Source organism: Ahaetulla prasina, chromosome 7 (genome assembly GCF_028640845.1).
Source record: "Ahaetulla prasina isolate Xishuangbanna chromosome 7, ASM2864084v1, whole genome shotgun sequence".
NCBI classification, from domain to species: domain Eukaryota; kingdom Metazoa; phylum Chordata; class Lepidosauria; order Squamata; family Colubridae; genus Ahaetulla; species Ahaetulla prasina.
In genome coordinates this window covers 97,127,793-97,152,985 of record NC_080545.1, presented here as the reverse complement: position 1 = coordinate 97,152,985, position 25,193 = coordinate 97,127,793, and the positions used below count along the sequence as shown (strand labels likewise).

The following is a 25,193-nucleotide window of genomic DNA, read 5'->3' as shown; positions in this document are numbered from 1 at the left end:
CACTCTGCTAAACAAATAATTCCCTCAACACTGTCAAACTATTGACTAAGTCTGCACTACTATTAATCTTCTCATCGTTCCCATCACCCATCTCCTTCCACTTATGACTGTATGACTGTGACCTTGTTGCTTGTATCCTTACGATTTATATTGACTGTTTCCCTATGACTATCATTAAGTGTTGGACCTTATGATTCTTAATGAATGTGTCTTTTATGTACACTGAGAGCAGATGCACCAAGACAAATTTCTTGTGTGTCCAATCACACTTGGCCAATAAAAATTCTATTCTATTCTATTCTATTCTATTCTATTCTATTCTATTCTATTCTATTCTATTCTATTCTATTCCATTCCATTCCATTCCATTCCATTCCATTCATTATTCTGTTCTGTTCTGTTCTGGTCTGGTCTGGTCTGTTCTGTTCTGGTCTGGTCTGGTCTGGTCTGGTCTGGTCTGTTCTGTTCTATTCTATTCAGGGGCCATCGTTCTCCACTCCTGATCTAGATCAGTTTTTTCAAACTTGGCAGCGTTTCAGCCTTGCTTAGCTACAGAAATTCTGGCCATAAACCGAGGACCTCCTGGATTGAAGAGAAACATTGCCTTTTCTTCCCCCCCACCTCCCGCCCGGTCTACTTTCTTTTCCACTGAGCTATTTTAATAGCCCCACGATTGGGGAAATTAAAAAGGGATATTTTTAATTTTTTTCCCCCTGCAGTGATGGCGTGGTGTGATTCAGATCAAATGACGTAATGTGGAGAAAAAGGGTGTGGGTTCGCTTCCCGGGCGCCCATCCACAGGTTTTCAAAGTGAATTTTTTTGGGTGGGTGGGTGGACGGGGGGCGGGGGGAGAAACCATCTGCATTGGACCTTTAAGGCTCCATCCCTGCCGAGATGGAGGAGCATCAGGGACCTGCTGAGAATTTGGATTGTGATCCGTGTTTGTTTGTTTGTTTATTTATTTATTTATTTATTTATTTATTTATTTATTTATTTATTTATTTATTTATTTATTTATTTATTTATTTTATATACCGCCCTTCTCCCGAAGGACTCAGGGCGGTTCACAGCCAAATAAAAACAGATTACACAGAAAATTTAAAAAAAAAAAACATTTTAAAATTCTAATACAATTAGGCTGAAACAAAAATTTAAAACTATAATAAAACCATAATAAAACCCACGTTAAAATTACGTTAAGCCAGCCCTGCGCGTGTTCTTTTTCCTATCCTGTCCAGCAATTTCTGCGCCAAGTTTTGTGTGTGTGTCTCTCTCTCTCTCGCCCTCCCAAATGCTCGCCCGCCCAAATGCTTGCGCATATTTTCCAGGTTTGGCCGGAAATCTGTTGTTTTTTGTGGGGTTTTTTTAAGGAAAAGCCGGAGTGGAGCAGAAAACTTCCAGTGCGTTTTGTCCTGCCTGCTCCTATCTTACAAGTGGGTGAGAAGTTGGCCGGCTTTGGGTGTTTCCTTGTCGCATCAGCTCCGTTCTCCATGGGAGGGTCTACTTGGACCCAGCTCAAGGAGCGGGGAGTAGGGTGGGCCCTTCCTTTCCTTCCTACCCCAGTTCACACGGAATTGAACACAGCTGTGTGTGTTAAGAGAGCAACTGCAACACCTGCCCCACGTGGCTTTTCTCACCAAGGTGCAAGGGAATGGCCTGGCTCTCGCCACATCTTCAAAGCTTTGCAAACAGGCTGTTAGATGGGGGAGGGCGTCATAGAGACCCCCAGTCCTTTATAGGGGGGGGGTGGGCCTGTTTGAAATGGGGGGGAGGTTAAGTGAGGAGGAGGGGAAGAGGAAACTGGATTCGCTTAACGTCCACGCATTGGGTACAATCCACTTAGCAGCCGTCGTACTTGGCAACGGTAATTCTGGTCCCCATTACGGTTATAAGTTGAAGACTGCCTTTGCTCTCTTCAATTCTTTTTTTTTTTTTATTTGCATTTATATCCCGCCCTTCTCTGAAGACTCAGGGCGGCTTACACTACGTTAGCAATAGTCTTCATTCTATTTGTTTATTTATATACAAAGTCAACTTATTGCCCCCCAACAATCTGGGTCCTCATTTTACCTACCTTATAAAAGATGGAAGGCTGAGTCAACCTTGGGCCTGGTGGGACTAGAACCTGCAGTAATTGCAAGCAGCTGCTGTTAATAACAGACTGCATTAGCAGTCTGAGCCACAGAGGCTTTTACTTGTGTAGATGAAAACTCTGGAAAGGGTAGTAGTCCGTGGGCATCTTAAAAAAGTTGGCAAAATTTTGCACCCCACCTTCACCTACGTATCCGACACACCTTCCCGCTCCTCTTTTCCCCACAATAAGCACCCTGTGAGGTTGGTTGGGGTGAGAGAGGATGACTAACTCAAGGTCACCCAGCCTCTTTAGTCCCTCTACGCAGGGACTAGAACTCACTGTCTCCTGGCGATTGGCTCGAAGTCACCCAGCTGGCTTTCATGCCTAAAACGGGACTAGAACTCACCGTTTCCTGGTGATTGGCTCAAAGTCACCCGGTCAGTTTTGATGCCTAAGACAGGACTAGAACTCACCGTCTCCTGGCAATTGGCTCAAAGTCACCCAGCTGGCTTTCGTGCCTAAGACAGGACTAGAACTCACCATCTCCTAGTGATTGGCACGAAGTCACCCAGCCACCTTTCAAGTCTAAGACAGGACTAGAACTCACCGTTTCCTGGTGATTGGCACAAAGTTGCCCAGCTGGCTGTCATATCCAAGGTGGGACTAGAACTCCCTGTCTCCTAGTGATGGGCCCAAGATCACCTAGCTGGCTTTCATACCCAAGGTAGGACTCGAATTCACCATCTTCTGGCGATTGGCCCAAAGTCACCCAGCTGGCTTTCATACCCAAGGTGGGACTAGAACTCCCTGACTCCTGGTGATGGGCCCAAGGTCACCCAGCCAGCTCTCATGTTTAAGGTGGGACTAGAACTCTCCGTCCCCTGGTGATCAGCCCAAAGTCAGCCCAGCTGCATTTCATACCTAAGGTGGGACTAGAACTCACCTAGTGATTGGCACGAAGTCACCCAGCCACCTTTCAAGTCTAAGACAGGACTAGAACTCACTGTTTCCTGGTGATTGGCACAAAGTTGCCCAGCTGGCTGTCATATCCAAGGTGGGACTGGAACTCCTAGTGTGATTGGCCCAAAGTCACCCAGCTGCATTTCATACCTAAGGCGGGACTAGAACTCACTATCTCTGGCTTTCTAAGCTGGTGCCTTAACCACTAGACCAAGCTACCTTCCTCAGCATCCCCCTTTCAGGACCAGACCCCCTCTTGCTATTTCTGCCCTTCGGCTTTGCTGTTCTCTTCCCGGCTATTAATAGAGCTTTGTCACTGACGGAGGAAGGGCCCGGGTGGGAAATGGCCGGGGACGGGCGGAGGCCGCAACCACAGGAAGACTCTGGCGGCCGGGGAGGAAGTATCCCCCTCCCTCGGTGTTCCCATTCCACTCATCCTGAAATAACCAAAAATGGGTCTTGAGAGCCCCCTTGCTTGCATGGCGTGGCATTCTGCACATGCCTCCTGGTTCTCTTGCTATTTGATCGTCGACAATCGTGGCTGCTTCGGCCCAGGAATACGGTGCCAGCCGCCTTAAACGGGCATCCGGCTTTCCCGTCACTGGATTTTGGCAAACCAGGATGGAAACCTGGATGTTTGCTGGGTTGGGAGGCACAGAAAAAAAAAATGAAGAGGGACGTGGTGGCTCAGGGGCTAAGACGTTGAGCTTGTTGATCAAAAGGTCGGCAGTTCGGCGGTTCGACTCCCTAGTGCTGCCGTGTAACGGGGTGAGCTCCCGTGACTTGTCCCAGCTTCTGCCAACCTAGCAGTTTGAAAGCACGTAAAAAAATGCAAGTAGAAAAATAGGGACCACTTTTGGTGGGAAGGTAACAGTGTTCCGTGTGCCTTTGGCGTTGAGTCGTGCCGGTCACATGACCATGGAGACGTCTTCGGACAGCGCTGGCTCTTCGGCATTGAAACGGAGATGAGCACCGCCCCCTAGAGTCGGGAACGACTAGCATGTATGTGCAAGGGGAACCTTTACCTTTACTTTAAAAAAAATGAAGACCCTGCAAGAGGAAACATTTGGGGAGCAGCTTGGCCTGAATTTAGGAGAAGGGGGGAATTGCAAGTAGTCCTTGATTTACGACCACAACGGAGGCCAAATTTCCCGAGATATTTGTAAAGGGAGTTCTGCCCCATTTGATGACCTTTCTGGCCACAGGTGTTAAGTGAATCGCCGCGGTTGTTAAGTGGATCGGGCTTCCCCGTTGACTTTGCTGGTCGCAAAAGGGGTTCACATGACCCCGGGACACTGCAACCGTCATAAATATGAGTCAGTTGACAAGAAGCTGAATTTTGACCACGTGACGGTCAGTAGTGGGAAAATAGTCCTAAGTTGCTTTTTCAATGCCGTTGTAACTTCGAACGGTCACTAAACGAACTGTCGTAAGTCAAGGACTCTCTGTTTACACTGCTCTGGGTGGGTTTTCTATAGTGTTCCCCAAAGCATTGCAAAGAAACAAAAATAAACGATCACTTGACTCCCTAGCCTCTTCCTGCTTGGCATGGTACAGGTGATCCTCACTTAGTGACCATTTACGCTTAACGAAGGTTCAAGTTACATTTTAGGGAAAGCTGCCGGGCCATGAGCCTCCACTTCAAACTCTAGCAGCTGCTAGGAAAGGAGAATATTTGCACCTCTGGGTTGACATGAGGGGTCCTCGGCGCTCTCTGAGCTTGCTTGTTTTCTTGCAGACGTCTCATGACCCAGCTAGGTAACATCATCAGTGCTAGAAGGGAGAAGGGTTTGGGAGTGAGGAGGAGGAGGAGGAGGAGGAGAACTGTGGGGTCCTTGGTGCTCTCTAAGCTTGCTTGTTTTCTTGCAGACGTCTCATGACCCAGCTAGGTAACATCATCAGTGCTAGAAGAGAGAAGGGTTTGGGAGTGAGGAGGAGGAGGAGGAGGAGGAGGAGGAAGAGGAGGAGGAGGAGGAGGAGGAGGAGGAGGAGGAGGAGGAGGAGGAGGAGGAGGAGGACAATGACAACTGTGGGGTCTTTGCTGCTCTCTGAGCTTGCTTGTTTTCTTGCAGACGTCTCATGACCCAGCTAGGTAACATCATCATTACTAGAAGGGAGAAGGGTTTGGGAGTGGGGAGGAGGAGGAGGAGGAGGAGGAGGAGGAGGAGGAGGAGGAGGACAATGACAATTGTGGGGTCTTTGCTGCTCTCTGAGCTTGCTTGTTTTCTTGCAGACGTCTCATGACCCAACTAGGTAACATCATCATTACTAGAAGGGAGAAGGGTTTGGGAGTGGGGAGGAGGAGGAGGAGGAGGAGGAGGAGGAGGAGGAGGAGGAGGAGGACAATGACAATTGTGGGGTCTTTGCTGCTCTCTGAGCTTGCTTGTTTTCTTGCAGACGTCTCATGACCCAACTAGGTAACATCATCAGTGCTAGAAGGGAGAAGGGTTTGGGAGTGGGGAGGAGGAGGAGGAGGAGGAGGAGGAGGATGACAACTGTGGGGTCCTTTGTGCTCTCTGAGCTTGGTTGTTTTCTTGCAGACGTCTCATGACCCAGCTAGGTAACATCATCAGTGCTAGAAGGAGGGAGTGGGCTTTTGAAGAAGAGATTGGACAACCATTTCCCTGAAATGGCGTAGGGTTTCCTGTTTGGGCAGGGGGGTTAGACTAGAAGGCCTCCGAGGTCCCTTCCTGTTATTCTGTTATTCTGTCAACAGGCCTGGGGCTGGGCTTGGCTGCATGTGGGAAACCCATGACCTCTTCCTAACTCCGGTCTCTCTCTCTCTCTTAGGGGGCATATCAGGAGTAACCGCGGATTCTTCACCGCCTCCTCCAACTACCCTGACTCTCCGTTCTGTCGCCGGCGTTTCTCCTTCCAGTGTTGCATCGGGCATCGTGACCACCTCGACTCTCACTCCACCACTAGGGGCGCCCTCTAGCAAACCTGCAGCTTTGCCAACCTCCTCCACTTCTCCCGTTGTCGTGAAATCATCCAAGATGCCTGCAGTGGGGACTTCCGTCAAAACCACCACCCCTTCTTTGCCCACGAAGCGTGGAGACACTACCACCGCCGCTGCCCCCGCCGTCATCGCTGCAACTACAGCGGCCTCGCGGGCACCAACGTTGGCTCCGGTGTTGGCTACCACCCATACCACTTCTTCGCGGGGGATTGCCGCGAAAGACCTCACCTCCGTCAGCGGGCCGACCACGGTCACCCTTTCTCCCTCCTCGCCTGCCTCCATAAGGCCGGTCGGGTCCACAGGTACGTTGCCAGTCCCTCTCCCTGGATTATAATTCCCCTAATCCAGGGATCTTGAAATTTGGCAGCTTTTAAAGACTTGTAGACTTCAACTTCCAGAATGCCCCAGCCAGCATGGCAGCAACTTTAAGTTTTGCGGACTTCAACTCCCAGAATTCCTTAGCCAGCCATGGCAACCTTAAGATTTGCGGACTTCAACTCCCAGAATTCCTTAGCCAGCCATGGCAACCTTAAAACTTGTGGACTTCAACTCCCAGAATTCCTTAGCCAGCCATGGCAACCTTAAGATTTGCGGACTTCAACTCCCAGAATTCCTTAGCCAGCCATGGCAACCTTAAAACTTGTGGACTTCAACTCCCAGAATTCCTTAGCCAGCCATGGCAACCTTAAGATTTGCGGACTTCAACTCCCAGAATTCCTTAGCCAGCCATGGCAACCTTAAGATTTGCGGACTTCAACTCCCAGAATTCCTTAGCCAGCCATGGCAACCTTAAAACTTGTGGACTTCAACTCCCAGAATTCCTTAGCCAGCTATGCCAACTTTAAGATTTGCGGACTTCAACTCCCAGAATTCCTTAGCCAGCCATGGCAACCTTAAGACTTGCGGACTTCAACTCCCAGAATTCCTTAGCCAGCCATGGCAACCTTAAGACTTGTGCACTTCAACTCCCAGAATTCCTTAGCCAGCCATGGCAACCTTAAAACTTGCGGACTTCAACTCCCAGAATTCTTTAGCCAGCCATGGCAACTTTAAGATTTGTTGACTTCAACTCCCAGAATTCCCCAGTCAGCATGAGGAATTCTGGGTGTTGAAGACCACAAGTCTTAAAAAGTTGCCATGGCTGCCTGGGGAATTCAAAAAAATGCCCAGGTGTATTTAAGACTCTATTTGACAAGATGGTCCTATCAGCTTCTCCACCTCCTTAGATCCTTCCCAAGACAACCCCCGATGGGAAGCTCCATCAGGGAGTTGGAAAGAATTCCACAAACCGGGTTACGCAGGTTGTGTATAGGACAGGAGTGTCAAACTCAGTTTCATTGACGGCCACATCAGGGCTGTGGTGACCTCGGGGGGCGGGGGCATGGCCAACTGGGTGAGCGTGGCCAGCTTGATGCCACTCTCTGGCTGTGGCCGACTGGGTGGGTGTGGCTAGCTGGGTGGGTGTGGCCAGTTTGATGCCACTCTCTGGATGTGGCCGACTGGGTGGGCGTGGCTAGCTGGGTGGGCGTGGCCAGTTTGATGCCACTCTCTGGATGTGGCCGACTGGGTGGGCGTGGCTAGCTGGGTGGGTGTGGCCAGCTTGACGCCACTCCCCAAACTGCTGGCATGACAGATGTTGGATAACCATCTGTCTGAGATGGTGTAGGGTTTCCTGCCTGGGCAGGGGGTTGGACTAGAAGGCCTCCAAGGTCCCTTCCAACTCTGTTGTTGTTATTGTTATTGTTTCCTCTTTGCATTGGGCAGACCAGGCCGAAGAGATGTCGGCAGACCCCTTACATTTTCCAGGACAGCCCTGTGGGCCAGATCCAACCCGCCGACCTTAGTATTTGACACCCCTGGTCTAGATTCTAGTCTTTAGAACAACTCGCCAAGGCCATCTCACCGTGGGAAAAGTTGCCATGGACAATTCCACGCGGGATAACACAAGACGATAAATTTTATCCGCCGCCGTTTCTTGGACGTTATTTTCACGGACAAAAATGGAAATTAATCGTGAGGAAACGGGAGCAGATAACATTTTGTCGTATCGAGTTTTCCCGCGTGAAATTGTCCGCGGCGAGTGGTGAGTTGTCCATGGCAAGATGACCGTGGCGGATTGGCCACGGCGAAAGGCCCATGGTGATTTTGGCTGCGGCAAACTGCCCCCGTTCCGACACAAGATTATTGCCATACAATGTCTAAATACAGTCGTGTCTTTAGCCACACATAGGTGCAACAGTTCATTAGACCGGGGGTCTCCAACCTTAGTAACTTTAATGGAACTCTGGGAGTTGAAGTCCACAAACCTTAAAGTTACTAAGGTTGGAGTCCCCTGCATTAGACTGTTCAAAGTTACAACATGACTGGAAACAAAAAGTGGCCATTTTTTGACACTTAATGACCATTGTAGCATCGCCGTGGTCATGTGATCAAAATTCCGACCCTTGGCAACTGGCTCATACTTACGACCGTTGTTGTGTCCCAAGGTCATCTGCTCCCCTTTTGTGACCTTCCGACAGGCAAAGTCAAAGGGGAAGCCCAATTCACTTAACAGTCGTGCTAATAAGTTTAACACGGCGGCCAGAATGGTCGTAAAATGGGGCGAAAGTACTTAACAACAGTCTCATGTAGCAACGGAAATTTTGACCTCAACTGCGGTCGTAAACCGAGGACTGCCTCTATTTCCTTTTTGTCATCTATGAAAAGGAGTTCCAAATTTTTGTCAAAGTGATCCCAAGAAAACACTGCGTCTGCCGCAATTCACTCAACAACGGTGGCAAAAAAGGTTGCAAAATGAGGCGAATAGAATAGAATAGAATAGAATAGAATAGAATAGAATAGAATAGAATAGAATAGAATTTTTTATTGGCCAAGTGTGATTGGACACACAAGGAATTTGTCTTGGTGCATATGCTCTCAGTGTACATAAAAGAAAAGATACGTTCATCAAGGTACAACATTTACAACGCAATTGATGGTCAGTATATCAATATAAATCATAAGGATTGCCAGCAACAAGTTATAGTCATACAGTCATAAGTGGAAAGAGATTGGTGATGGGAACTATGAAACGATTAATAGTAGTGCAGATTTAGTAAATAGTCTGACAGTGTTGAAGGAATTATTTGTTTAGCAGAGTGATGGCCTTCCGGAAAAAACTGTTCTTGTGTCTAGTTGTTCTGGTGTGCAGTGCTCTGTAGCGTCGTTTTGAGGGTAGGAGTTGAAACAGTTTATGTCCTGGATGTGAGGGATCTGTAAATATTTTCACGGCCCTCTTCAAATGTCCCATTCAGCAACATAATTTTGGGGCTCAATTGTGGTCGTAACTCGAGGTCTACCTATCCTCTTCTTTTTTTTTTCCGTTTTCTCTCAACAGCGAAAAGCCCAGGGCCTCCACTCATTTCTGCAAAACCTTCGGCCGTGGCTGGAGTTGTCATTGGTCCTACAACCTTAGCAACTGTCGCGACTACCAAAACTGCACCAACAAGCAAGGATAAATTCTCGGCGGCGTTGCTTACCTCACCCAACACGTTGGTGACAACCGCGATGCCCAAACCTTCAGCGTCTCCCAAAAGCTCCACGGTTCATTCCTCAAGTAGCGTCTCTTCCACTCGCCCAGAATTGAAGACGGCGCCTCCGTCTTTGTCCTCGGGGACCACAACTCCTCAGGTGTCTCATGTCCCCTCTCCTTCCAGCCGGACGAACCTGAGTTCGGTGCAAGGCCAGACTAAGGTAAAACCGATGGTCGGGGGACCACTTGGTGAGACTTGAAAAACGGGTGCGTGTAGACAAGGCATGGAAATGTCGTTTGGTTGCTTAAACCAGAGCCAGTTTGGTCTAGCGGTGAAGGCTGCGGGACTAGAAACCAGATTTGCGCTTCGCTTTTCTTCTGGCCCAATCGAATACGCACTCACCACCCCACTGCCTTATTTTTTCCCCAGATCGTTTGTGAAAATAACATGCCCCCGAAGGAGAAGGCGATCGTTCTCACCTTAAATGCATCACAGCCTTGTGTAAGTATCTCCTCAAAAGCACTTGGATGATAGTTACCATATTTTTCGGATTATAAGATGCACCGGTTATAAGACGCACCAAGATTTCGAAGAGGAAGACAAGAGAAAAAAAATAGTTTTTGCCCTCCCCGGCTCCCAGGACCACTCTGTAGGCTTCCCAAAGCCTCTGCGCATCCCATTTTTGCGAAAAATGGGCCCGTTTTTGTGAAAACCAGGCCCATTTTTGGCTTCCCCAGCCCCTAGGAGCACTCTGCAGGGCTCCCAAATCCTCTGCGTTTTTGTAAAAAAGTGACACATTGTGGGGGGGGGGGGTTTGGGAGGCCAAAAACAGGCCCGTTTTTGGGCCTCCCAAAGATGGTCTGGGAGGCCTACAGTGTGCTCCTGGGGGCTGAGGAGGGCAAAAATGGGACACGGAGGTTTAAACAGGCCTGTTTTGGGCCTCCTGAATCCCCCACACATCCCATTTTTGCCCTCCCCAGCCCTCAGGAGTTCTCTACAGGCCTCCCAAACCCTCTGCACATCCTGTTTTTGTGAAAAACGGGCCTATTTTTGGCAAAAATGGGATGCGCGGGGCGGAGTTTCAGGATGCCCAAAATGGCTGTATTCGGTGTATAAGATGCACCAACATTTCCACCCTCTTTTGTGTGTGGGGGGGGGAGTGTGTCTTATACTCTGAAAAGTACGGTAATCTTCTATTAAAAACATTTGCACTTATTTTCACCAGCACCTCTAAGTGTGCAGCTTACACCATCTCTCCTAACCCAGCATTCTTTGATAGTCAGGGGATGCATGATCCTGAATGTTGTGTAGTTTGTGCAATGGGCACACAATAGGGAGCAGGCCCGGAGTGGCTTCTTGTGCACCAAGCTGCTTCCTAACCTCATTTGACTTTTTTTTTTAAAAAAAAATGGAAAATATTAAATGTAAAGCTGACAGCCTACACCGCGCATTAGCTTGGAGCAATGCTTTGGAGTTTCTTTACAATAGTTTTGTTGTCGAGATTACATTATATAGAAGGGAGATATAAAGCAGAAACAGTTAAATTGGTTGTTTTATTCAAAGGGGAGGCTATATTTAATTATGTTTTTGATTTGGATATCACTTCTGGATTTTGTGCCTTTGGAGTTGCCGATTAGATAGATTTGTTGTTATAGAAATGGCTAGTCATATACTAATGTGTGGTGACTCAGTGGCTAGGATGCTGAGGTTGTCGATCGAAAGGTCGGCAGTTCAGCGGTTCGAATCCCTAGTGCCGCGTAACCGGTTGACCTTCCGTGACTTGTCCCAAGTTCTGCCAACCTAGCAGTTCGAATGCACATAAAAAATGCAAGTAGAAAAATAGGGACCACCTTTGAAGGTGGGACCGGAAGGCCCATTTTTTGCTGTCCCCAGCCTCCAAGGCAGAGGTGGGTTTCAGCAGGTTCTGACCAGTTCTGGGGAACCGGTAGCGGAAATTTTGAGTAGTTAGGAGAACCGGTAGTAAAAATTCTGACTGGCCCCGCCCCCATCTATTTTCTGCCTCCCGAGTCCCAGCTGATTGGGAGGAAATGGGGATTTTGCAGTATCCTTCCCCAGGCATAGGGAGGGAATGGAGATTTTGCAGTATCCTTCCCCTGGAGTGGGGAGGGAATGGAGATTTTACAGTATCCTTCCCCTGCCACGCCCACCAAGCCATGCCCACAGAAGCGGTAGTAAAAAAATTTGAAACCCACCACTGCTCCAGGGCCTCTCTAGGAGTCTAGGGAGGGCGAAAACCGCCTCCTCACCCTCCCAGAGGTCCTCTGGATGCCAGAAACAGACCAACAGTTCTGGTGGGACTGGAAGTTGGCAAATGGGCCATTTTCGGCATCTGGAGGACCTCTGGGGGTGAGTGGGAAAGTCCATTTTCGTCCCCCCCAGACTCCTAGAGAGGCTCTAGAACAGTGGTTCTCAACCTTTATAGTGCTGCGACCCCTTTAATACAATTCCCCTTGATGTGGCGACCCCAACCGTAAAATTATTTTCATTTTGCATTTATCGCGCCTGAAGCCATATTGGCTAGCGATCTGAACTGCTTGCGACTGCCTTGAGGAAGGAGGCATTAAAGCGGAGACTCCTCCCCTATTAAGTTTATGGCGCCTGAAGCCAGATTAGGCTAGCGATTGGGAGTGATTGCAGCTGGCTTGAGAGGGAGACATCAAGCAAAGATTTCTCTCTTTTTTAATTCATTGCTCCTGAAGCCGAATTCGGCTAGCGATTTGAAGAGCCTGCAGCTGGCTTGTGGAGTCAAGCATTGGAGCGCGATTCTTCGACTCGCAAGTGTACTTCCCATATTTCCGATGCTCTTAGGCGACCCCTGGCAAATCGTCATTCGACCCCCAACGGGGTTGCGACCCACAAGTTGAGAACTGCTGCTCTAGAACCAGATGAGAGAGAAAAACGGGCCTTCCCCACCCACTCCCCCAAGGTCCTCCAGAGGCAGGAAACAGCCCACTTCCCTACTTCAGGTGGGCCCAGAAGGCCCAAAAATCATGCGTGCACTGGAGCTGAGCTCGTGTGCCCACTGATATGGCTATACGTGCCACCGATTCACCATCATCATGGGCATAGGGTCTCCTGCCTGAGCAGGGGGCTGGACTAGAAGATCTCCAAGGTCCCTTCCTATTCCGTGAGTTCCTTTTCATTTTCTGCCATTTCTTCCTATTAATCAGCAACAGCCCAATAAGAGTCATCAGAAATACAGTACTGTTGCAAACCGTATTTGAATCCTTCCTATTATATTTATACCGCCATTTCTATGTAATCTTTTTCTATAAAAAGCCCTGAGCATTCGTTCTCCTCCTATAAGCAGTTTTTAAGATTAATGTCGAGTCAGTCAAACACACACTGAATTGTATGTAAAAAAAATAGCAGCCCATTACTTTAACCATTATTCTCTTCTTCCTCCCTAGGATCCTTAAATTCCGTCTCGATTTTTTTTTAAATAAAAAATAAAAATCCGTCTTGTTTCTCACACTCTCGCTGTCTCTTCTCTCAAAATTCTCAGTGTCTTTGTCAAGAATTCCTTTGTAAATTCAGTGTGTCTTATTTCAGTAAATCTCTCTTGTACTCCCAGTGTTAAAAATAAACTGCCCGCATCACTTCTCTGGTTTATGATTTGCCTGTCTTTTTAAATTATTAAATCCTCATCCAGCGTCATTTGTAAAGCCTTAATTCCATCCCTTTTCTTGTAACTCATTTTTGAAACCACCCGCAAGTCAATGTCAATTTTATTCAGAGGAACTTGTTTTTCTTCAGTATTATTTTCTGATTCTTCTTCAAATAGCATCATTTGAAATAGCTTCCTCTCTTTTAAGCTAGCTCTCTGGTGCCCCCTAGTGTCAAACCTTCAAAGTCGCCTTATCAGTCCATTCAGAGTATAAACAAAAACATTTTCCCACGAGAAAGGATCCTTTCAATTAACTTCAAAGTCTTACATCAAATCCATCTCAGCCCTTAATCCGTTTAAAGCCAGTGTTAATCTTCCTTTTACTGTATATTCCATTGTTGTTACAAATCTTTACACTTGCATTTAAACTACTTTTTAAGAAAAGGATTTAAAAAAAGACTCAACGGGTGATTTGAATGGAACTTCCCAGTTTGAAGATTGTCAATTTTTTTTTTTTTAAAAAGGGGGGGGTCGTGGAATATTAAAGTGATTAGGAGGTGAGGCTCGGTCAAACGTAGAGGCTCGACTTAAGGTGACATTAGCAGCTGTAAGCACAATAAAATATTGCAACTCCAAGGCAATTGCGAGTCAATTACAAAAATGCAGTTCCTGCCGTTTGCTCACCTGAAAAAAACCCCGCTGTCCGAAGTACATTTGGGTGATCTTGCAATCTCTCCTTGTTGTCGTTAGTTGCGAAGTTGTGTCCAACCCATCGCGACCCCATGGACGATGTTCCTTCAGGCCTTCCTGTCCTCTACCATCATCTGGAGTCCATTTAAGCTCATGCCGACTGCTTCAGTGACTCCATCCAGCCTCCTCGTTCTCTGTCGTCCCTTTCTTCTTTTGTCCTCCAGCGTTCCCAGCATTAGGCTCTTCTCCAGTGAGTCCTTCCTTCTCATTAGGTGGCCAAAGGATTTGAGTTTCATCTTCAGGATCTGGCCTTCTAAAGAGAAGTCAGAGTTGATTTCCTCTAGGACTGACCGGTCGGATCGCCTTGCAGTCCAAGGGACTCGCAGGAGTCTTCTCCAGCACCAGAGTTCAAAGGCCTCGGTTCTTCAGCGCTCAGCCTTTCTTAATGGTCCAAGAAAGGCTGAGCACCGCTCCTTACTCTGGAAATATTCTGACAACCCTAATCCCACATTCGAATGCTGTTTTGGCCACAGTGTGTCCCTCTATCCTTGTCCCATGCGAACTACCAGGACCATACATTCATTTCAGTTAAGCTAATATATTCCTCGTGCCCATATAGAGGTGGTCCTCAACTTATGACCACGCTTGAGCCTCACGTTTCTGTTGCTGAGTGAGACGGTTGAGTGGGCTTTGTCCCGTTTTATGAGCTTCCCTGCAGTTAAAGAGTTGTTAAGTGAACCCCAGGAGTTGTTAAGTTAGCCACACGGTTGTTAAGTGAATCTGGTTTCCCCGTTGACGGCCGCTTGTCAGAAGGTCACAAAAGGGGATCACGTGACCCTGGGACACTGCGACCATCATAAATATGAGCCAGTTGTCAAGCATCTGAATTTTGATCACGGGACCATTGGGGATGCTGCAATGACTGTACGAGTGAAAAACTGTCATAAGTCCCTTTTTTCAGTGTTGTTGTAACTTCAGATGGTCATTAAACAAATGCCAGCCAGCCTTCCCTCCCTCCCTCTTTTTTTTCCTTCCTTCCTTCTTGCCTGCCTGCCTGCCTCTCCCTCACTCCCTCTCTCCTTCCTTTTTTCCTCCTACACTCACTCACTCCATTCTTCCTTCTGCCTCCCTCCCTCTTTTCCTTCCTTTCTTCCTCCCTCCTACACTCACTCATTCTCACTCCATTCTTCCTTCCTTTTCTCTCCCTCCCACCCTCTTTTCCTTCCTTCCTTCCTTTCACATTCACTCTCACTCACTCCATTCTTCCTTCTTCCTTCTCCCTCCCTCCTTTTCTTCCTTCCTTTTTTCCTTCCTTCTTGCCTGCCTTTCTCCCTCCCTCCCTCCTTCCTTTCTCCCTCCCTCTCTCCTTTCTTCCTTCCTTCCTCCTACACTCACTCACTGCATTCTTCCTTCCTTCTCCCTCCCTCCCCTTTTCCTTCCTTCCTTCCTCCCTCCTACACTCACTCACGCTCACTCCATTCTTCCTTCCTTTTTCCTCCCTCCCACCCTCTTTTCCTTTCTTCCTTCCTTTCACATTCACTCTCACTCACTCCATTCTTTCTTCTCCCTCCCTCCCTCTTTTCTTCCTTTTTTTCCTTCCTTCTTGCCTGCCTTCCTCCCTCCCTCCTTCCCTCTCTCTCCCTCCTTCCTTCCTCCCTTCTTGCCTGCCTGCCTGCCTTTCTCCCTCCCTCCTTCCTTTCTCCCTCCCTCTTCTTCCTTCCTTCCTCCTACACTCACTCATTGCATTCTTCCTTCCTTCCTTCTCCCTCCCTCTCCTACACTCACTCATTGCATTCTTCCTTCCTTCCTTCTCCCTCCCTCCCCCTTTTCCTTCCTTCCTTCCTTCCTTCCTTTCTTTTTGCCTGCCTGCCTCTCCCTCACTCCCTCTCTCCTTCCTTCCTTCCTTCCTCCTACACTCACTCACTCTCACTCCATTCTTCCTTCCTTCTCCCTCCCTCCCTCTTTTCCTTCCTTCCTTCCTTCCTACAGTCACTCTCACTCACTCCATTCTTCCTTCCTTCTCCCTCCCTCCCTTTTTTCCTTCCTTCCTTCCTTCCTTCCTTCCTTCCTCCTACATTCACTCTCATGCACTCCATTCTTCCTTCCTTCTTTCTCCCTTTCCCTCCCTCTTTTCTTCCTTCCTTCCTTCTTTCCTGCGTTTCTCCCTCCCTCCCTCCCTCCTTTCCTCTCTCTCCCTCCTTCCTTCCTCCCTTCTTGCCTGCCTGCCTGCCTTTTCCCTCCCTCCCTCCTTCCTTCCTTTCTCCCTCCCTCTCTCCTTCCTTCCTTCCTCCTACACTCACGCTCACTCACTCCATTCTTTCTTCCTTCCTTCTACGTTCACTCTTACTCCATTCTTCCTTTCTTCTCCCTCCCTCCCTGTTTTCTTCCTTCCTCCCTTCTTGCCTGCCTGCCTGCCTGCCTTTCTCCCTCCCTCCTTCCTTTCTCCCTCCCTCTCTCCTTTCTTCCTTCCTTTCTCCCTCCCTCCCTCCTAGGCCTAATGGATATTTTACTTCCAAATCTACCCTAAAACAAGAACCTACACAACAAAGCTGGTTTGACTTGAAACCCACCAGGGTGAAGAGGACAAGGGATCTCACATCTGCTTCTCTTTCCGCCCCTCCCTCGCTGCTCTCCCTGAGTCCAGTCCCTGTTTTGTTGATTCAAGTGCTCTCATGATCTCATTCCGCAGAGGGATGTTAGTCTTGGATGCCCATCAGGATGTTAAATTGTTGAGCTTGTTCAACAATGGGAAATGCTTCAAAGGCTCCAGAGCAGTGTTTCCCAACCTAGGCAACTTGAAGAGGTGTGGACTTCAACTCCCAGAATTCCCCAGCTAGCCTGCCTGCCTGCGTCAATGGAAGTCATGGTGACTCTTCCGGTTGGACTATCACCTTCCAGGTCCTTCAACCCTCCCATTCTTCTTCCTACAGAACAGTTTGGAGGGAAGCCCATTGAAAGAGGCTCTTATGGAGGTGCTTTGCAAAGCGTTGAAGCCCAACTACAACCAGAATCGGGATGACTGTACGATTTGGCTGGCTTCGGACACGGAGGATCTGAGGAGAGTGGCTGTGGTCAAAACATCTGTGCAAAGTAGGTGTGGTCGTTACTCTTGAATAAGACTCAGACAAAAGCTGAGAGCACCTCTTCCTCCTCCTGTCCTGGCCACTTTTTACAGAGAGCGTTTTAACAAACCACACCCCTGTTTGGTTCAGTGGCAGCAGCACCTCAGATAGAAAGTCCCTACAGAGAGTGGTGAGGACAACCAAGAAGATTATAGGAAGCTTGCCTCCAGTTTCAGGATACTGCTTATAAGCACTATGTGCTTAGGGCTCCAAGGATTGTTAGAGACCCCACACACCCACTACATGGCCTGTTTCTGTTGCTCCCATCTGGGAGGTGGTTTCAAAGTATTTCTAGCAGGTCTACCAGATTCTGTAACAGCTTTGTTCCCTACGTCATCCGTCTGGTAAACTCGCAAGATTCGTTTTTCTCGCCATGTGCATGGATACATCTGAACTAGACTGTGCCATTTCTCTATGTCATATAATATATGTGGGTATGTGCATAATTCTGTATTTATTTATTATTCATTCATTCGTTCTGTCATGGTTATGTAGTGCAGGGATCTCCAACCTTGGCCGCTTTAAGACTTGTGGACTTCAACTCCCAGAAACCCTCAGCCAACTTTGCTTGCTGAGGGATTCTGGGAGTTGAAGTCCACAAGTCTTAAAGCGGCCAAGGTTGGAGACCCCTGATGTAGTGTACATTGGAGGTGGTGACCCTTTGAGAACTATTCCCCAAAGCACCCGAAGGCAGGACAAGAAGCAAGGGAGGAAACTAATCAAGGAGAGAAGCAATCTAGAAATAAAGTGTCATTTCCTGACATTTAGAACAATTAATCAGGGGAACAGCTTGCCACCAGAAGTTGTGAGTGCTCCAACACTGGAGGTTTCCAAGAAAAGATTGGACAACCATTTGTCTGAAATGATGTAGGGTTTCCTGCTTGAGCAGGGGGTTGGACTAGAAGACCTCCAAGGTCCCTTCCAACTCTGTTATTCTATTCGACATTCAAAGTGACAATAAAGTTATTTATTATTCTACTCTATTAATTCTGCGTCCAAAATTTCCCCCAGCAGTCATCTGCACCAGCCTGGCTTATCTGGGTATTTCATCTTGGATTTTCAAAGCCAATACTTTGTTACTCTGGTCTAGACTTAAAATCGTAATTTATTTATTTATTTTATTTTATTTGCATTTATATCCCGCCCTTCTCCGAAGACTCAGGGCGGCTTACACTATGTCAAGCAATAGTCTTCATCCATTTGTATATTATATACAAAGTCAACTTACTGCCCCCAACAATTTGGGTCCTCATTTTACCTACCTTATAAAGGATGGAAGGCTGAATAATGATATAGAATACAGAATCCTAGGGCTAGAGGGGACCGCAGAGGTCTTCTAGCCCAACCCTTCCCTGCTTACGGCAGGAGACTTTATACCATCCTGGTCAAATGGCTGTGCAGTCTATTTTTGAAAAGCTCCAGTGTGTCCACAACTTTGGGAGAAAAGCCGTCCCTGCGGACTCATTTTTCTCGCTGTCAGAAAACCTCTGCTTATTTCTAGATTTGATCTCTCTTTTATTTATTCATTTTTATCCCATCTTTATTATTTTTTATAACTAACTCCATGTGGTGAACATCTCCGCCACACCTTCCCCGTCCAGTTTTCCCCACAACAACAACAACAACAACAACCCTGTGAGGTGGGTTTAATTTAACAGCTGCAGTGAGTCACTTAACAAGTGTGGCGAGAAAGGTCAGAAAATGAGACAAAATTCCCTGAACAGCTGTCTCACTTAGCAACGGTAATTTTTTTTAAATTTGCATTTATATCCCGCTCTTCTCTGAAGACTCAGGGCGGCTTACATTGTGTTAAGCAATAGTCTTCATCCATTTGTATATTATATACAAAGTCAACTTATTGCCCCCCAACAATCTGGGTCCTCATTTTACCTACCTTATAAAGGATGGAAGGCTTGAGTCAACCTTGGGCCTGGTGGGACTAGAACCTGCAGTAATTGCAGGCAGCTGCTGTTAATAACAGACTGTCTTAGCAGTCTGAGCCACCAGAGGCCCTTTGGGGCTCAATTGTAGTTGTAAGTCGAGGACTTCCTGTCAGGGGTGAAATGCTACCGGTTCAGGCCGGTTCGCCCGAGCCGGTAGTAAAAAATGCTACCGGTTTGCCGAACCAGTAGTAAAAAATGTAAAAAAAAAAAAAGTTTGGGCATTTTTTTTACTACCGGTTCGGGGGAATAGGTAGCAAAAAATGCTTTTAAAAAGTAAAAAAAAAAGGGGGCTCTGACAATCACAGCTGTGTCACGTAATCGTCGGAGCCTTTTTTTTTACTTTTTTTAAGCATTTTTTACTACCGGTTCGGGGAAATAGGTAGCAAAAAATGCTTTTAAAAAGTAAAAAAAAAAGGGGGCTCTGACAATCACAGCTGTGTCACGTAATCGTCGGAGCCTTTTTTTTTACTTTTTTAAAGCATTTTTTTTGCTATCTATTCGCCTAAGCTGGTAGTAAAACAAAGCTTTTAAAAGGTAAAAAAAAAGGTTGCGACGATCGCTCGGCACAGCTGTGATCGTCGGAGCCTCTTTTTTTTCCCTTTTAAACGCATTTTTTTAACTACCTATTCGGGCAAAATGGTGTACGGTCTCCTGCTTGGGCAGTGGGGGAAATTGGACTAGATGACCTACAAGGTCCCTCCCAACTCTGTTGATCTAATCTAATCAAAGTCTTATTTTTCTCTTCGATTCCTTTTATTTATTTTCCTTAGCACATTTTGTGGATGAGGAATTATCCGAAGCTCTGGCTGCGAAGAAGGCAGAACTGGAGAAGGTAAGCAAGAAGTAGGTTCTGGACAAGGTCCAGTCTTCGGTGTTTCAACCAAGACCTGCTGTCCTCCAAACATTGTTGAAATACAAATTCTGGTGGTCTTTGTTGGCCAGACTTTGTTGGAATTGGGCTTGAGGAACATCAGAAGGTCATAAGTGGTTCACACAAATTTAAGCCAACATCTGGAGCATCGGAGAACCAAAGCCTCATTCACACTTAGGTAGAAACATTTAATTGGGCTTCTCACAATTAAATCTCAGGTTAGACATCATGACGTGCGTTGACATTTTGACATCATTGTGACATCTTATGGACACTGCTGCTGAGGAACAGGTCGAGCAATTCTCTTAACGAACAATAATTATCTTCCAAATCTTGTTTTTTGTTTTCTTCACCATTTGTAAATCAGGATGGAATTCTGTTCAATGAACATGGAGGAATGTGCCATTCTTGTCTTCTAGTTATTTCATCTCATACAGGGGTGTCCAATCTTGGCAACTTCAAGATCTGTGGACTTCAACTTCTAGGAATTGAAGTCCACAAGTCTTAAAAGTTACCAAGATTGGATACCCCTGATCCAATGTAATCTTCTCAAAGTTGGGGTCCTTCAGATGTGCTGGACTACAGTTCTCGTCACTTTCCACTCGGTCTTAGACATGGGAATTGGGATCCCGTCCTTTGGTGAGTTCCAAGTTTGGGAAGCTTACCAACAGATGGGAAACCAGATAATTGTTTAGTGAGGTAACCAGGTGTCCACTCCATGTTGTCACCAGTCAAAAAAAAGGAGACTCCAGATGACGTTTTGGATGCCCACCGCAACTGCTACTGGAACCGCGGCTGGTCTTCCCCTCAAGGGAAACGTTTTTACTCGCGTTCTGAATTAACATATTGTGGTAACACGTATGTAAAGTAAAAGTAAAGGTTCCCCTCGCACATACGTGCTAGTCATTGCCGACTCTAGGGGGCGGTGCTCATCTCCGTTTCAAAGCCGAAGAGCCAGCGCTGTCCGAAGACGTCTCCGTGGTCATGTGGCCAGCATGACTCAACGCCAAAGGCGCACGGAATGCTGTTCCCTTCCCACCAAAGGTGGTCCCTATTTTTTCTACTTGCATTTTTCTACGTGCTTTCGAAACTGCTAGGTTGGCAGAAGCTGGGACAAGTCACGGGAGCTCACCCCGTTACACGGCAGCACTAGGGATTCGAACCACCGAGCTGCCGACCTTTCGATCGACAAGCTCAACGTCCTAGCCCCTGAGCCACCGCGTCACCTTTAACACATGTGACAAACCCCAAAAAATATAATGAAGGGTATCCCTGCCCCACTTTTCCCCTGCCCTTCATTTTAACCAAAGTTTGAGGCTCACCCCATCACTAATGGTGACTTTGGCTTTCGATAACCCAACATTTCACATTGGCTTGACATGGAAAGCCTCCAACCTCGGCTCCGTGCAATGTCGAACATCTGAAAAACGTTCTCGTGCAATACGTTGTGTGGGACCACTGTGCCTATTTACAAGTAGTCCTTGACTTAACGATCATCACAGGTGTCTCCCTGGATCACAATTCAGGTTCTTGGCAACCGAGGTGTATTTATGATTTTGTAAGTCCGGGTCCCAGGTATGGTTGTAAGTCAAGGACTACCTATAAATGAGGGGTCCTTGGTAGCGGTCTCTGAGCTTGGTTATTTTCTTGCAGATGTTTCATTGCCCAAACTAGGTAACATCATCAAGAAGAATGAAATAGGAATAGGAATAGAATAGAATAGAATAGAATAGAATAGAATAGAATAGAATAGAATAGAATAGCAATAGCAATAGCAATAGCAATAGCAATAGGAATGGAATGGAATGGAATGGAATGGAATGGAATGGAATGAAATAGAAATAGAAATAGAAATAGAAATAGAAATAGAAATAGAATAGAATAGGAATAGAATAGAATAGAATAGAATAGAATAGAATAGAATAGAATAGAATAGAATAGAATAGAATAGAATAGAATAGAATAGAATAGAATTTTATTGGCCAAGTGTGATTGGACACACAAGGAATTTGTCTTGGTGCATATGCTCTCAGTGTACATAAAAGAAAAGATACGTTCATCAAGGTACAACATTTACAACACAATTGATGATCAATATATCAATATAAATCATAAGGATTGCCAGCAACAAGTTATAGTCATACAGTCATAAGTGGAAAGGGATTGGTGATGGGAACTATGAAACGATTAATAGTAGTGCAGATTCAGTAAATAGTCTGACAGTGTTGAGGGAATTATTTGTTTAGCAGAGTGATGGCCTTCGGGAAAAAACTGTTCTTGTGTCTAGTTGTTCTGGTGTGCAGTGCTCTATAGCGTCGTTTTGAGGGTAGGAGTTGAAACAGTTTATGTCCAGGATGCGAGGGATCTGCAAATATTTTCACGGCCCTCTATAGGAATAGGATAGGATAGGATAGAATAGAATAGAATAGAATAGAATAGAATAAGGAATAGGATAGGATAGGATAGGGAATAGGAATAGGAATAGGAATGGGATGAAATGGAATGAAATAGAAATAGAAAGAAATAGAATAGAATGAATAGGATAGGATAGGATAGGATAGGATAGAATAGAATGAATTGAGTAGAATAGGAATTGAACAGAATAGGAATAGAATAGAACAGAATAGAATTGGAATTGGAATTGAATAGAATTAGAATTGGAATTAAAATCAGAATTAGAATTGAATAGAATTGAAAGGAATTCTTTATTGGCCAAGTATTTGAGGAATTTGTCTTTGGTGCATAAGCTCTCAGTGTACATAAAAGGAAAAAAATACATTCATCAAGAATCGTAAGCTACAACACTTAGTGATAGTCATAGGTTACTAACAAGCCACCAAATCATACTAGGAAACAAACAGACCAATATAAATCGTAAAAATACAAGCAACAGGTTTACAGTCATGAGTGGAATAATAGAAAATACTTCTAGCTCGGATTTTATATTTTGGCTGTGGTTTGCTCTCCAAGCATGTTTCAATTTAGTTTCTGAACGTTTCGTTACCAGACTAGGTAACATCCTCAGTAGGATTTTCTTGTCCTATTCCTCTTTAGCTTACACAAGGCATTTATAAGCTAAGGAGAAATAGGACAAGACAAAATCCCTGCTGATCATGTTACCTAACCTGGTAATGAAACATTTAGAACCTAAATTGAAACAAGCTTGAAGAGCGAACCACTGCCAGAACATCACCCCCAAGCTCAGAGAGCACCAAGGACGCCTCATTTCAACCCGGAGCTACAAATGACTCTCCTTTATTGGTACTACTTGTAAAACCTTCCTTGAAATATGTAGGGAATCCAAAATAGAGGTCTCTCTTGCCTGAAGCCAATCATTGAGCCACGGTGGCGCAGTGGTCAGAGTGCAGTACTGCAGGCTACTTCTGCTGACTGCCGGGCTGCCTGCAATTTGGCAGTTCGAATCTCAAGCTGGTTCAAGGTTGACTCAGCCTTCCATCCTTCCGAGGTGGGTAAAATGAGGAGCCAGATTGTTGGGGGCAAGAGGCTGACTCTGTAAACCACTTAGAGAGGGCTGTAAAAGCACTGTGAAACAGTATATACCATGTTTCCCCAAAAATAAGACCGGATCTTATATTAATTTTTGCTCCAAAAGACTTAATAGGGCTTATTTTCTGGTTAGGACTTATTTTGGGGAAAATGCGGTACTAAATGCACCCATCTTGATGGCAGCTGGGCCTTATTTTGGGGGTAGGGCTTATTTTTTTTAAAATTTATTTGCATTTATATCCCACCCTTCTCCGAAGACTCAGGGCGGCTTACACTATGTCAAGCAATAGTCTTCATTCATTTGTATATTATATACAAAATCAACTTATTGCCCCCAACAATCTGGGTCCTCATTTTACCTACCTTATAAAGGATGGAAGGCTGAGTCAACCTTGGGCCTGGTGGGATTTGAACCTGCAGTAATTGCAAGCAGCTGTGTTAATAACAGACTGTCTTAGCAGTCTGAGCCACCAGAGGCCCTTATATTATGAGCATCCTGAAAAATCATGCTAGGGCTTATTTTCTGGTTGGGTCTTATTTTCGGGGGAAACAGGGTACATTAAGTCTAAGTGCTATGGCTATTGCTACTCACCAGATATTCTTCCAACAGTTTGGAGTTAACAACATCACCTATGGTGGCCGACCCCTAGACACTGAGCCCAAGGATCATCTGAGCCTTCCTCTGATTATCACCATCATCTGCATGGCGGCCTCTCTGCTCCTCGTAGCTGCCATCTACGGCTGCTGTCACCAACGTATTTCTCAGAGAAAGGACCAGGTAAGGGAACCTGTTTTGAAAATGTCGAATGAAAGGACCTTCGGGGGGGTCCTGGGTGCTCTCTGAGGTTGGTTGTTTTGTTGAAGACGTTTCATGACCCAACTAGGTAACATCATCAGTGCTAGAAGGGAATGGGGTTGAGGGGGGAAACTGTCGTGTCCCACTCCTCCTCTGACGGCTGAGTCGGGGAAGTCCATATCAAGCGTGCCTCTGCAGCTCTGCCAAAGTCCTATCAGAGTCCTCAGGGCAGACAGGAATCCAAGGTGTGACTTCAGCAATCCAGATTAGACTTTGCCTGACTCAGAGAATGCCAGAAAGCAGATCCTTTATATAGGCCATGGGGTGTGGCTCCATGACTCAGCACTTATCCAGGCCTGCCCCTCCCTTCCTTTTGCTGACGTCACCTCTCCATTCTCCGGAAGCAGGGATCTATCCATTGCATCGTTTTGTCTCCAGCTGTTGGTAATCCCAGCTCGTGGCTGGCTTCAGGCGCACATGCTATCGGAGGGAGGTTTGTTTGTTCGGTTTGTCCGGGCATGGTGCCAGGGCTGGGAGCTGGAGGCATGCCAGGACATTCTTCTGTACCATCAGCGTCCGGCAGGAGATAAGAGGGGCCCGGTTGCGGCGGGGGGAGCGAGCAAGGCACAACAAAAACAGAGGTGGGCTGCACATACATTAACAATCGGTTCACCGGAAATGTGAGCGCTTCCTCGCTGCTTCAAACACACAGCAAATCTTCTCAGGCTGCTGCAGTGAGTAGGGCAGTTGAGGCGCGGCAATCAGCTGGGCTTCGTAGGCGGAGAACGAAGCCAGAGAATGAGATAAATAGGACAGGCTAGCGCCGGGGTGGGTAGGTGGGCTCAGCTGGTGGTTGGAACTACCGGTTCGCCTGAACCAGTCCAAACCAGCGGCAGCCCACTTCTAGGGGAGAAGTAGGACGGTGGGATCCTCGGTGCTCTCTGAGCTTGGTTGTTTTCTTGCAGTCGTTTCATGACCCAACTAGGTAACAGCATCAGTGCTAGAAGGGAGGGAGTGGGGTTTGCTCTCTGTGTATATGCAAGAAGCTTGCCTTCTCAGTGGTGGTGGGAGTGATCTTGGCGGTTGATTGGGCTGTTGTTTGCTGTGTAATTGTTTGTGTTCGTAGAGAC

At 46.7% G+C, this 25,193-nt stretch overlaps 1 protein-coding gene across 2 annotated transcripts in view; it reads left to right on the top strand.

Annotated features, from left to right (window-relative positions):
- Nucleotides 1-25,193, top strand: part of PODXL (podocalyxin like) — a 74,675-nt gene that overhangs the window by 46,524 nt on the left and 2,958 nt on the right. For both annotated transcript variants that reach the window (XM_058190426.1, XM_058190425.1), the window contains exons 2-7: nt 5,826-6,296; nt 9,371-9,726; nt 9,936-10,007; nt 16,755-16,914; nt 19,660-19,721; nt 23,878-24,045. In XM_058190426.1, the coding sequence (XP_058046409.1) occupies nt 5,826-6,296; nt 9,371-9,726; nt 9,936-10,007; nt 16,755-16,914; nt 19,660-19,721; nt 23,878-24,045 (1,289 nt within the window). The remainder of the gene's footprint in view (nt 1-5,825; nt 6,297-9,370; nt 9,727-9,935; nt 10,008-16,754; nt 16,915-19,659; nt 19,722-23,877; nt 24,046-25,193) is intronic.